Here is a 14,404-nt window from a genome sequence, read left to right on the forward strand (position 1 = left end):
ACTAGTTTAACTTTGGTCCAAAAGCTAGTGAGCTGCCTGCATAGGTTGCTCACACACAGCAAGTGTAAGGACTCAACTTCATTTCAATACAGGTTTTGTGAGAGGAGTGATGCAACACTCTAATAGGGCTGTTGACCTTTGCTATGACATGCAGTACTTCATCTAAAATCGCTTTAACAGAACTCGCTAATTATTTTATAATTGTTGTACACGCGGCTTGAATGACTACTATTATTTAAAAGACTACATGGGATATTTGTATATTTAAAATGTGTGTGTCACACCATAGAATCATTAGAAATTAATCTGTGAAGACAAAAAATGATTAAAAAAATTATAATAAAACTGGAAAAAAATCTAAGATAAAATAGTAATTTGTATTTAGGGCTGGGCGATACAGCAAAAAAAAAATGTATCACTATATCATGCTTCATATCATCTTGTATAGATAATAATTGCAATCCATTTAGTTATAATAGGATTTGTTTAACCACTTTATTTTAATTTACTAGCATCACTTAGGCAATTAGCTTTAATAGTTAAAAATCTAAATATTTATCTTTTTATAATAAAATGAATATTAAAAATAAACGTGCTTTTTAAGAAGACTCTTAAACTTGATCAAAAAAATGTTACACAGTGTGTGCAATGGTAAAGTGTAAATGCTAAACAATCAAAGTACACTTTAAAGGTTCAAGACACAAATTTTAACAGATGTGTGAATGTTGAGCATCAGTTACTGTAAGACAACGTTAGCAAATGTCAGCTTCAATTGTAGGGAAACTGGATAATTTTGAGTATTTGTCAGCTAATTTCATCTTCCGGGTTTAAAATCATTTTTGGGGCAGGAACAAAATCGGTGACATAGCGTGAATCTGCTAGTGGAGTGATGACGGGTTGGTTTCTCATTTTTATTCATAGCGGAGTTTTCTTATCCTATGTGACCCTGCTTCTTAGTTATTCATGAGACTACATGGAATATTTGTCTATTTAAAATGTGTGTCACACCACATAACCTTTGTAAAGACAGGAAAAAGATTAAAAAAAACCACTAAAAAATCTAAGAAAAAATTATTATTTGTACTTGGCACTGGGCAATACTGCAAAAAAAGTATCACTATATATTATCATGATATGTTTTATACTATTGGTATAGATAATTTTTAAATATTCTTAACAATCTATATCATTTTATTATTATTAATGTTTACCAACATTACTGAGGCAAATAGTCAAAAACCAAAATATTTAAACAAAAATGTGTCATCTCTTCATGATAAAATACATGTTAACTGTTAAAGAAACTCTTAAACTTGATGAATAAAATGTTACAAAGTTTGTGCAATGGTAAAGTGTAAATGCTGAACAATCAAAGTAAACTTCCAGGTTCACGACACTCTGGAGGTACTTTTGAATTTTTTTAAAAAGGTTTATGTGTGTTGAGCATCAGTTAAGACAACATTAACACCTGTCAGCTTTAATTGTGGTGAAAACTGGATAATTTTGAGCTTTAATCTTTTGGGTTTAAAATCATTTTTGGGGCAGTATCAAAATCGGTGATTTTTTGTGAAACTGCTAGTGGAGTGATGACGTGTCAATTTCACATTATTAATTATAGTGGAGTTTTCTTATCCAAGACCCTGCTTCTTAATTGTTCATGAGAGCACGTGCTTTCAGAAGGCAAGGTAAATCGGCCAAGCTGTTAGACCCAATGAATGGGTGAGACCGCGTCCGCTCACGGCACATATCATAAGTGTTTCTTTCCATGATCAACAGGGCTTGTTGCATGTTTTCCCCCGCGATTCTGTCAGGGCCGATACAGCAAAGCTGTTGGTTTCCAGCAAGCATTTTTGTCAGAAGAGCTGTACGAGAATTGGAGAATAGCGGACTTTGTCTTTTAATAGTTGAGTTTGTTACCATTCAGACACATCGCCTGCATCCGTGCTGCTGTGTTCGCCTATGTTGAAAATCCTCCAGATTACCAGCAGGATCAATGGTTGGAATAGACAAGGCAAGATATCTGCTGCACTGCCATCTATTGTGTCTGCGTTCAGACCCGGGGATTGAGGAGGAGAGAAGCCCTCCTCATTTAAAGTGTTTATATAAATAAGATTATCTTTATGATGATATAACCAATTGTGGTTATGTGTATATGAAATTATGAATAACAAATGTGGCGGGGCATTAAATGACTTTTTGTTTATTTCTTTGCATTTTAACTTTGTGAACTATAAAATCATGGGTCTCCTCATGGTCTGTGTCTCATTTTGTGTGTCAACTGACAACAGTTGTTCGCTCCCCTCTTTCTCCCCTGCTCTGCTGGCCATGCCTAGTCCTCCCTCAGCTCACAGCACTCCAAGCCCATCACTAAGCATTTTTTGAAAAAATTCTGAGGTAGACTTCAACCAAAAGAGGGGGTTTTATGACTCTTTAAGATGTCAATAATAATATACAGTGAACCTCAAACTCTGTAAACAACGCAAATTATAATAATCACATTTGAGCTGTCAAGATAACAACTATTATTCAAATACATATTGCAACATTACAAATTGTGAAGCTGAATGACTACATTACCCCCTATGCTAAAACACCTTTCAGATGTAGTGCTAGTAGCTGGGATGCACAAGAAAAAAAGTGCTACTCTTACTAAACTTTTTATTTACAATCTCTTCACAGCTGCTATACGGCACTCATTTTTGCTTTGGTTGTTATTCTGAACCTCTGCGCTTCTGCTCCCCTGGTGTTTTTCTGTAACTAGGTGACCATCAACAGTTTTCTTAGAGGAGGACAAACAGACCACTGCTGCAGCTAAAGTTCAGATACAAGTTTATGAAGAAAATGAAAACACATTGCAGTGTTTGGGTGCGACGTGTTTGAGTTAATTAGTCTACCGTTATTACTGAAATGTGTATAATAAAAAATATATATTATAAAAATAAAAAAAAAACACATTGCACCTGGTGTGTGAAAGGGCCCCAAATCAGAAGAAATAAACTCAAACAGGTTTGCAGCAAGTGGGGGATGAGTAAATAATGGCAGAATGTTCTTTTGGTAAAATATCACTTTAACTGGCTGTCACCAAATTTGAACGACCTCATGAATCGTTCACAGTTTGATCATTTTACTGACTGGTTGACTTGGAACCATCATTTTTGCTCCTACTGTACACGTTTCCAGCATGTAAACAGAAAATCCACTTAAAGCTACTGTTTTTCAACATCCATCAGCTCAAACTCTAACATGATCAGCTCACTTTCAGAAACTTAACACAGTGGAACATAAAAATCACATCGCAAACTTGCTTTTGGTGGTGGGAAACGCAGGCAGGAAGCATAAGCAGAAATGCTCACAATGTAAGCCTGTGATTTATACAGTGACATTCATTCAATGCAGACGTAAAAACAGCCTTAAAACACCAATGTCCATGATGTATCTTTACCTGGAAATATTATTAAAGGATCATAAGGCACCAGAACACATTTTTTGAGATTTTAACAGTCATATATGTGTCCCACGCAGCTAAAAACACTTTTAGGACACACATATTTCACAAAAAAAAAAGTGAAAATTGGTTGTTTTTGTGTTATTTCGAGCAAATTCGTTCTTCCGGTTTGAAACAAATTTTTTAAGATGCGTCACGCTGATTGAATTCTTGCGTGTATTGCATGTAGAACGACTGTCTGTACCGGCGAGTACAACATGACGCCTTTGAGTGTGCAGCATTAATTCATGAGAAAGACTTGGTTCAAACCAATCAGTGTGCTCTATTGTGTATAAGGTGCAACTTAATTAATATGCGTTTAAGCTTTGAAGCTTTTGTTTATACCTTTTACAGTGTTCAGACGGCAGAGAGACGGCACATTGTGTTGCCAAAACAAATGGAAGAAAAAAAATATTTTGGAGACATGGGTCGTCAATGTTGCATGCTGCAACGAAGGTTTTGTTTTCAATTCAAAGCTATGAGAGCACATCTGGACTCACGTGTGGAATACAATGCATGTGACATGTGACAGAAATACGTTTGTAAGAAACATTTTTTTACCCGAGAGATTTTCGCATCTTGAAATGGTGAAATACGAATTTGCCACTTATCTCCTTTTTAAAAAAGACGCGGTTCCAGTTGGTGTTGATTGTTGATGTGTGTTCAGTGGTCTTTGTTTGTTTTATTCCGATGGCAAAGTTAGTTTGTGTCGTCAGCAGTACTCTTTAAGTTTTTTTAAGGCATACTTAACTCAAAATGATTTAGTGACTAAGTTTACAGTATGTTAAAGGGTCACGAAACACCAAAACACATTTTTTGAGCTGTTGACAGTCGTAAATGTGTCCCACACTGCTAAAAACACTATTAGGACACTTATATTTCACTAAAAAGTGTAAATTGGTTGTTTTTGCGTTATTTCAAGCAAATTCGTACTTCCGGTTTGAAACAAATTTTTGAAGCTGCGTAACGGCCATGACATAATAGCCTGTATTCCAGCGTGCAGACTGGGCGTCTGTGCCAGAGTGAGTCTTATTACGTCTTACAGTGTGATGCATTAATGCATGAGTAAGGCTTGGTTCAAACCAATCAGCGCGCTCTATTGTGCAACTTCATTAATATTCATTACTGTCAGAGTGTAGACGACAAAGACGCCACGTTGTGTTGGCAAAACAAGCGTGAAGTGTTGCTTTTATAGTTTGCTGCAGTTAAGTTTCGTTTTCATTTTCTCTCTGTGAGAGCGCAGACTCGTGTGGATTAACAGTGTACGCGACAACAATAACTTACGTGTATAAGGAGGATTATTGTTTACCTGATAGCTGTTCTGATCTGCTAACGCTGAGATCCGGTGTAGCAGTCGATTCTGTTCCCTTCTGGAATTCCAGTTCCCCCTCCACGAAGCGTATCCGCTAACAGCGTATGCGGACACAGCCGGATTTGCGGGCACCGGATTCGCTTGTAACGTTAGTCTCCTCTAAATAAAGACGCGGCTCTAGTTGCTGTGGGTTGTCCTGTCTCTACAGATTTGGTAAGTGAGCGACCAGTGCTCTTTGTTTATTCAGTTCGTATTTTATTCGTATCAAACAAACTATTGCACCGAGTGTAAACAAGTTTGCACTAACAGTTACAACCAAACTATAACCTCGTGTTGGATTGTGTGACCGGAATAACACACGCGGCTTTCTGACGCTACCTGCCGTGTGCATCTAAGTTTCCGGGAAATGCTGAGTTTTTTTTTTCTCTCATTCGCCGTGCGGTATCAAACATTGCATGAAAAATACACGCTTAGAGCAGTTCCTCGAATCAAATATCTTGTTTGTCGCGAGGGACATGAATGAATTCCCTGAATGAAAGAGCCAAACTGCAGTTAAAGTCCACCATTTAATAATTTGGCAAATAATTCGACTACAGATGTCCATGTAAACACAGTCACATTGTCCGCTGTGGTTGTGTGTTTTGACTCTGAAATTCAGCGCGCCCAAATGGACACTCCCATACCAAGCCTCATTTCTTCCTCTGACACTCCCCCCTAAACAGAGCTGGACACGCCCACTTTTCTGACTTTTTCCAAAGTAGAGGTGTGAAAACACCCTGCTGAAACGAGGGGGTTTCATGGCCCTTTAATATCACTACAATATTATAGACTGAAAGATCCACTGTAAATGCTGCTCTCCGAGTGTAAACATGTAAACACCACAATCAAACTATTATCGTCCTGTAGGATTTCTGCCGCATTTTGTGACAGGATAGTCTATACACACACGGCCTCTGATGCTACCTACCAAGTTCATCTAATTAACGAGAAATGCTGAGGGTTTTTTTTCTCCCATTTGCCGTGCATTATCAAACATTCAATTAAAACTACACTCTTAAAGCAGTTCCTCGTATGCAATATCTCGTTTGTCACAGGGGGCATGCATAAAATGTTCCTGATTAAAAATGAAAGTGCCAAACTGCAGTTAAAGTTGACAAATTAGTAATTTGGCAAATAATTTGATGACTGATGTCCATGCAAACAGTCACTGTCTTTCTCCATGCATATGTGTTTATTTTGCCTTTGTAAAAATCAGCACCTGCCCAAACAGAAACTACAATTTTTATGTAAAACCTTTCCTCTTTCTTTCCCTCGACACTCCCACCTAAACAGAGCTGTACACACCCACTTTCCTGACTTTTTTAAAACTAGAGGTGTGAAAACACACTGCTGAGATAGGGGGGGTTCATGGCCTTTTAACAGTAGCCTGAATGGTCAGGATCAAAAAAATTGCATAAATCTATAGTCCGTATAGATTCAAAATTCTTGATCACAGCATCTCTAGAAAATAGCATTCACACAACATGTACCTATAGGTTGTTTTCACGTGACGTCATTGATGACGCACAAAATTCAGATGGAGGATGGGGAGTGATTCTTCTACATAGGAATTGCTATCGAAACATCAAAATGTTTCTGTTCTATGTTGTTTATAATTGTTTAAATCTGTCAAAATAAGAAATGCTGAATATAGACTTCAAAAGGTTTTTGCTTGTAAATGGGGGAAAGTTCAAGAAACATGGAATATTTATAAGAACATTTTTTTAATACATCCATGTGTACAAACTTTTTCTGAATGCGATAATTTGTTTGACAGCGCCAATAAACATTATGAACAGGCTTAGCTATATGTATAAATGTTAATGTGTTATATAAAAATCAGATTCAAACACCACCACATATACTGTACAAAATCCTGGGGCCTAATGTACGAAGACTTGCGTGGAAATCATACTAAAACATTGCGTACGCACAAAGCTGTAAATCTTTCACAAAGCCGAATCTCACGCATATTATTTGTACATCCGAATGAACGTGAAACTGAGCGCAACATGCACGAGCACAAAACCCCTCCGAAATTAACAACAAAAGAAAAAAATAGAGTGGGAGAGTTTAGCTGATGCGGTTAACACAGTTGGGTCTGAACATCGCACTGAGTGAATATAAAAAAGGCATAGTGTGGTTTTTAGGTGTAAAATGGTGCAGTACCCTTAACAGTCTCAGTGGCGCAGCTCGAAAAAAGCATATCAACATGTTTTGACACGTTCGAGCATGAACTCGGTTCGAATCCAGCCTCTGATGAAGTCATGCTTTTTTCCCCCGCTATATATCAGATTTTGCCAACTATTTATCACGAGAAAGACTAGTAGGAATCATTAATAAGTCTGTGCATCATATTTTATTTGCACATTTACTGAATGGAAATGTTTCTGATTCACGCATGCAAATTAATTATCAAATAGTGTCTTTATAGCAATGTGCGTGTGGCAGATCGCTCAGATTACATTGGGAAAACAGGCGACCGCTGCAAATTGCGCTGTAATGTTTGGCTGGTCAACTGTATGGTATGGAAACCTTATATATCTGCTAGATAACCCCCCCATCTCATACAGCTGCCATTGCAAGGCTCAGACACTTTGTAGAGAGGAATTTAGGAGTCGCCAATGGAAATAAAACAGACACGCACAAAAAATGTGCGTACGCCAGCCATAAAGCTGGCATGGAGCTGCGCACATTCCCACATTCAGTTCATCGTTAGTAAATCCAAACGTGAGCGATTCTGAGTGTGAAACCTGGCGTATGCAAAGTTTTTGTGCGTACACAGCGTTGATACATGAGGCCCCTGGAGAATATAAATAAAGTACCCTGCCATGTAATCGCTTCAATGAAATCTCCATCTTGTTCTGCAATAATCCATGTCTTTACTGGCATTTCGGCAAAATAAACAACCGTAACCTAAACATCGAGATGTGCAGCAGCGGTGAATGTTTGTTAATGGTTAAGTTCATTGACCAAACAAAAAATAATATTAAGCCTGACGACAAAACTATACAGTTATTATTTTGAAGCACTTTCCCACCTTACAAAAAATCAATGAATAATAATGTAGACTATGCCTCTATGCTTTTTATGCTTTCATCTGTTATTTTGTGATGCCTGGAAGATATCGGCATCGGGAAAAAAAACTATAGTAATTTATAATAAACATGTTTTTGACCCACATAGGAAAGTGTATAATGTTTACAACTCTTTGTTACTATATACTGAAACTACAGAATACTCTAGCATTGTAAACTGATAAACTGCAATACATAATGTTAGTATAAACTGTGGTGCATCGTGACCGTGTATAATTATAATGTTAGCATAGAAAACTGAAGCCTATTGAATAACTTGTTTATTCTTACAGTTGTGTTGTACCACAGCAACAATACAATTACTATGACAGTTTAATTTATGTAATTAGTATGCTTCCAAACACTAGAGTATTTACTATAATATTTTTTTTTTCATGTAACTTAATAGCTTATACAGTATCTACCGACTTGATGGCAGCCAAATATATTTTAGTTCAGTAGAAAACTCAGCCCTCTTCATGAGATGAGGATCATGCCCAACATAAGTGGTTATTTTCTATTCATATCTTTTTTGAAATGTGGCGTAAATCGCAAATATACAGACTTCCCTCTATGTCTCCCATTCAGTTTTTTACTAGGGTTGGGTTGATAGATGAAGCCATCATCTATCGCCGATTGACATCACGATGCTGAGCTGGCATCACAATCCTCCACCCTGCCACTTTCTCAGCAGCAACCCACTCACAAAAAATACACACTCAGGCCCCGTTTACACTAATACTTCTTAGTTTTAAAATGACATTTTAGAATGAAAATGATCCACACTGGCGTCTCATCTATCATTTCTGAAAAGCCCTACATCCAAACTATACTGCTGAAAACGCACATCAAGTGACCACACACAAACACAAACACATAAATGTCATGCGCTGAAGTGTATTTGCGCATCTGAGCTTCAACTGTAAGCAGGTGCTTAGAGCACAAAACTTGCTCACACTTAGAGCACGAGAGCAGTGCACGTCAGACAGTTTTTTAAGGATGTACCGCTGGATCGCGTCTCACTATAGTTGTTAAACGTGATATTTGATTAATCTTGTCTATATCTAACGACTCTTTGATCTTTTAAATCTATCAGGTAACGTGTCACAGCGTCAGTACACTGCTTCAATTTTTCGCTTTCACACGTGTGCTCAGTAATTTTAGTGAAAACCTCAGATGCTGTTGGTTGTGCACCTTTTTTACCAACCAAGTTTATCGACGCCATTATAACGACACAGATCATTCGGCCAAAAGTGATTTACAGGTGGTAAATTGTGTGTAACTTATCTTTATTTATTTATGATTTGGTTATGGATAAAACAAAAACCATGCAGGTCAGGTAGTTGAAACAGTAGACTACAAATAATTATTTCGTTATGAATTAATTATTCATAAATAATTTAGTCACTGCCACCTACGATGACCATGCCATGATCCATCACGATGGTTTACATTAGACATCGTACTATGCCAAATTTGTCGACATCGCCCAACCTTATATTTTAACCTACCGCCCTCCATCTGAATTTGTCACCAGAAACACGTGATTAAAAACAACCAATTTAAAAAAATAATAATTAATGGTCGTGCAGTATGTTTTTTTCTTAAAATGTGGCACCAACTCAATATGCAATTTTCCAGGCTTTTAAAGCAGCACTTATTTGTACATAAACAAATGTTTTTTTTTTTTACTTGGACAGAATTCAATTCATATAAATGAAATACAAATAACTGAGAAATGAACAGCTCAGCTGACATTTCTTCTAGGGTCTTGAAAACGGGAAATCTTCCGTATGTTGATATTGGTTTTAAATAATAACCATTCCACTTGCCTTCACGCCGTGGCTCAAAAACCACCACAACATTCACAGTCAGAAATAGCCGGGCCTCGATGGCAGCCTCTTTCTCATTATCTCGTAATTTATTTCCCTGATGAAGGCAGGAAGCAGAGATGTTTGAAACAGCAGCCACATCTGAACAAATAAACAAGAACAACATTACAGCGAAAAAAAAAAAAAAGAAATCTCTCAGTGTGAATCATTTTTCTCAATTCATTCTAGATAACCTGAGAGCTGAAATGAGAAATCTGCGAGCTGGCCTTTCCACACAGCACTCTATGCAGCATTTTTGCTCACTTTCTCTCTCTCGCTCACTCGCATTTTCCCACTCTCCTTCTGTTTGGAGGCCCTGAACTGCTTTAAAGGTTGAAGAACACTATGTTCTGGAGTAGCGTGCCAGCCGATCACACCGTGCTTCTGCCTCAAACGTGCACATTTCGGCGGTTATGCTGAGCCGATTCAATCCAGCGGGCTCTTCTGTCCCCATTCACAAAACAAAGAACCACCTATGAATCCTCCCATTCATAAATCAACACCCTAATAACTTCCATTCACTAAAAAAAACAACCCCCATGGCCTCAATTAACATAACAAGCTAAGCCTAAGACATTAATTCGCCCCAATTTATCCATGCTGAGAAAACAAGTTTCCAATCCATAAAGAAAGAACATTTTCACAAGCCATTCAAACTAAATAGATCCCCTGTAATTCATTCACAGCATTTACAAAAGGACGGTGGTGCAAATTCACCTCGTTTCTGTTCCCTTCTGGAAATCACAGAAATCCCTTAACCTCATTTAAAAAAAAAAAAAACAGCCTATCGAATAACATCACGCAATGTATCTTCCTATTGTGACCAATGACTGTAATAAAACTGGCAACATTTTTTTTCTAATCCAGGCTCAATAGGAAAATGTGCATGTAGTAGGTCTGCATGATTCTGTCTAAAATAAGAATCACAAGTTTATTTTATTTTTTTGCCTAAAATCAAGATCGCCATTTTCTCACAATGCTGTAGATGTAAAATATAGGTTAATGAGTATACTATATTATGTTTATTTTTCAAACATATGGTAAAACAACAACAATATTAGGCCTATGTGAAATGCTCAATTTTGGATAGACTTTGAATGGTGGACTTGAACAGACTTTAAATTTGTTCTGTTTGTTAATTCACAGTAAATGGATGACATCAGAATGCAACTATTCATAATTCTGAAGTTGAATTATTATGTTTGAGACATATGCTGGCATTGACAACATTATTAAACTATTATTTTAACTAGTAAAACAAAACACTTGTCATTATTAGTTTCCCTTTTGCATTATATTCAACATTATTTAGGCTCAATTAGTGGTCCATTTATTTTAACATTGTGTTCTGTATAAAAGAAAAACCATATCAAATGCTTGTCGTATAAAAACTCTAAAATGTGATATGATCATTTAAATGATGTGTGCACTTTCGGTTTCAATTTTCACTGCCGAGTTAACTCATGTCATGGCTGCCAAACTGAACGTTATTTACAAGAACCACAAATACAACATTACATTATGACAAATTACATTTTGGGGTGTATTATACCTTATACTGTAAATAGAGTATGTGACACTTTTAACACCATTTGGGGGGGTCCATGTAATGTAATGTAATGTAATGTGTATTTATATGGCGAATTTATTGTGTAGGGCCATACACCCAAAGCGCTTCACAATCATGAGGGGGGGGGTCTCTCCACACCACCACCAGTGTGCAGCATCCACTTGGATGATGCGACGGCTGCCACAGGACAACGGCGCCAGTGCGCTCACCACACACCAGCTATTGGTGGAGTGGAGGGACAGAGATAGAGCCAATTCGGTGGAAGGGGATGATTGGGTGGCCATGATCGTAAGGGCCAATAGAGGGACTTTGGCCAGGACACCGGGGTTACACCCCTGCTCTTTCACGAGAAGTGCCATGGGATTTTTAATGACCACAGAGAGTCGGGACCTCGGTTTAACGTCTCATCCGAAAGACGGCGCCCACTGACAGTATAGTGTCCCCTTCACTTTTACTGGGGCATTAGGACTCACACAGACCACAGGTTGTGCGCCCCCTGCTGGCCTCACTAACACCACTTCCAACAGCAACCTAGTGTTCCCTAGTGGTCTCCCATCCAGGTACTGACCAGGCTCAGCCCTGCTTAGCTTCAGTGAGTAACCGGTCTTGGGCTGCTGGGTGATATGGCTGTGGCATGTTGCTGAGCAACGCATATAAATGTTCAGATCTGATCAAATGATTGGAAATCAGGTTCGATCATGCAGTTTCAGACTTGATCGGAATCAAACGTTACCTCTCGATCAGGACGTGAATATATTCTCATAATTTTTTAAAAATATCTATTAGTTATGAGATGGCACAGACCTCTTTCTTGACTTCACACAGAAACAGCAACACGTGTGGCATGACATGCAGAGACGCTATAGGTTAAATACTGGCAGAAACATGGAAGCAGCTTGAAGCAGAAATTGCGAGTATGTCTGTGGTCTGGAGGTATTATAATGTTGATGATGACAACAATGCCATAGAAAACTGTGAGATATGTAAACTTGGGATTGCTTTAAGCTGAGGTGCTATTTGTTTTTATATTAATTTTTATTTTTTTATATTTACTGTTGCACTACAGTCCAAAAGTGAAAAATTAATGTTATTTATTACTTGATTGTTCAAGCGACCGCACAGAGGTGTTTGTTATAAGAGTTGCTGAATGTTAAAATAAGGTGAATTAAATAAAGAATAAGGAGCATCCTGGATCTGTTTCTTCCATCTCCTTTATTCTTTTTTATGTATTATAAAAGTATCAGATTGGTTTTTCGTATTGGTAAATACTCAAAATCAAATGAATCGCACTCGAGGGCAAAAAAAAAAAAAAAAAAAAAAACTGATCAGCACATCCCTATATAAAACAATGTAAAGACTTGTGCAACTGCCTTTATGCTTCTCTCATGACCTTGAAAATATAATTGGCTGAATCGCAGAAAAGCTGAATTGAGATTGCATGTAGGGTCAAATCAAGATCTTTTTTTAATTAATCATGCAGCCCTAGCCTGCAACAACATTTCTAAAAAAAAATATTAATTTTATACATTTGTGAGGGAAAATAATAATAATAAGAAGAAGAAGAATAAGAATAATAATTGTGAACAGATACAATCTGTTGTTGAATAGTCTTATATAGTCTCATATTAAAAAAGGGATAGTTCACCCAAAAAGGACAATTTACTCTGACTTAAATGGTTCCATACCTTTATAAAAAAAAGAATAGAAACATAAAAAAAAGAAAATATTTTGAAAAACGTTAGAAACCTGTAATTAATAATTTTGTGTTCAACAGAAAATGAAAACTTAAACAGGTGGCAGACAAAATTTTCAGTATTGGATGAACAATCCCTTAAATAACAATAAAAAAAACAGTTTTACCAGTGGAATGCAATAGTGGCCCTTTCCACTACAATACAGTGGAAAATGTGTCACTTCAGAGTGTAAATAAAGCCAAACCAGTTAAGTGTTGGTAAGTGTGCTATTAAAAAACTTATAAAAAAAAAAAAATCATATGTAGAGCTGCCAACTGCATTAAATCTCAAGCAGGAGACACTATTCACACATCCATTTTTTCTAACATAGACAACAATCCGCTGTAGAGCAAAGGGCACTAGGGAAAATGACAATATGCTGACAAAATGTCTGCTTTTAAATTATGTAAACAATAAATGTGGTTTTGGCACTCCTTAATGTACATGACAAATCCCTGCAAAGCCTCAGTTTGTAAAGCTGATCATCTCTTTCTCTTAACTATTGGTTACAGTACAAAGTAAAGCAGCTTTCTGAAAATGTATCATCAAATGTATAATCACAACATTCAGCGTTTCATCCCCAAAACCAAGTCATCACACAGCTTTTAAAATTAAATCATGTAAACGTATAAGCCATTTGATGACAATAAAATATTTGGTGACAATGTCTGTGGGTGTCACCATTCAAAATTAAAGCGCAGCTTTTTGCTTATAATGTATTATTGCTCATCATAACAAATAAAAAAGGGATGCATGACAGATGAGCAGGACAAAGAAACCGTGGAACTCTGACAAATGTGAGGAGAGTTTACGAGCACATAGCTATTTTGGACAGTTTATAAACATTGCATTGTGAAAGTGAACCACATTAAGAACAAAAATAAACATTGTAACAATTTTAATCCCTGTTTCGGAACAAAACTATCGATCTACAGATGTAAAAGCACCCTACACTACCAGAAATAAAGGTACATGAGCTGTCACTACATTTTCAAAAGGTACATATTTGTAACTGAAGAGTCCATAATTGTACCTCAGAGGTACTTTTTTAGTTACATTTGGGCACTAATATGCACCTTTGAGGTACCACTGTGGACTCTTTTGAAAAGGAACTGCCCCAGTGATACCTGTACCTTTATTCCTGAGAGTGCAAGTTCATTATTTTAAATGCAACTTTAAATGTTTTGTGATTTTCTTATAAAAACCTTTTCCCATATCGTCCATTCCTAATATATAGGCTTGATCTTAGAGTTTGTATGCAGAACTGTATGCAGAAGCACATTATTTATATTTCTTTCAGCCCAGGCTGAATATTTGG

General features: G+C 37.0%; 1 protein-coding gene across 6 annotated transcripts in view; it reads right to left on the minus strand.

Annotated features, from left to right (window-relative positions):
* grin2db (glutamate receptor, ionotropic, N-methyl D-aspartate 2D, b) overlaps positions 1-14,404 on the minus strand; it is a 295,775-nt gene that overhangs the window by 148,437 nt on the left and 132,934 nt on the right. The window contains exon 2 of one of the 6 annotated variants that reach the window (XM_087286720.1): positions 9,745-9,885. The exons of the other annotated variants lie outside the window; for them this stretch is intronic. Within the exon in view, the coding sequence (XP_087142846.1) occupies positions 9,745-9,777 (33 nt within the window). The 5' untranslated portion in view covers positions 9,778-9,885. The remainder of the gene's footprint in view (positions 1-9,744; positions 9,886-14,404) is intronic. 6 annotated transcript variants of the gene reach the window in all.

This window comes from Danio rerio, chromosome 16, assembly GCF_052040795.2.
Source record: "Danio rerio strain M-AB ecotype USA chromosome 16, GRCz13ab, whole genome shotgun sequence".
Lineage (NCBI taxonomy): Eukaryota > Metazoa > Chordata > Actinopteri > Cypriniformes > Danionidae > Danio > Danio rerio.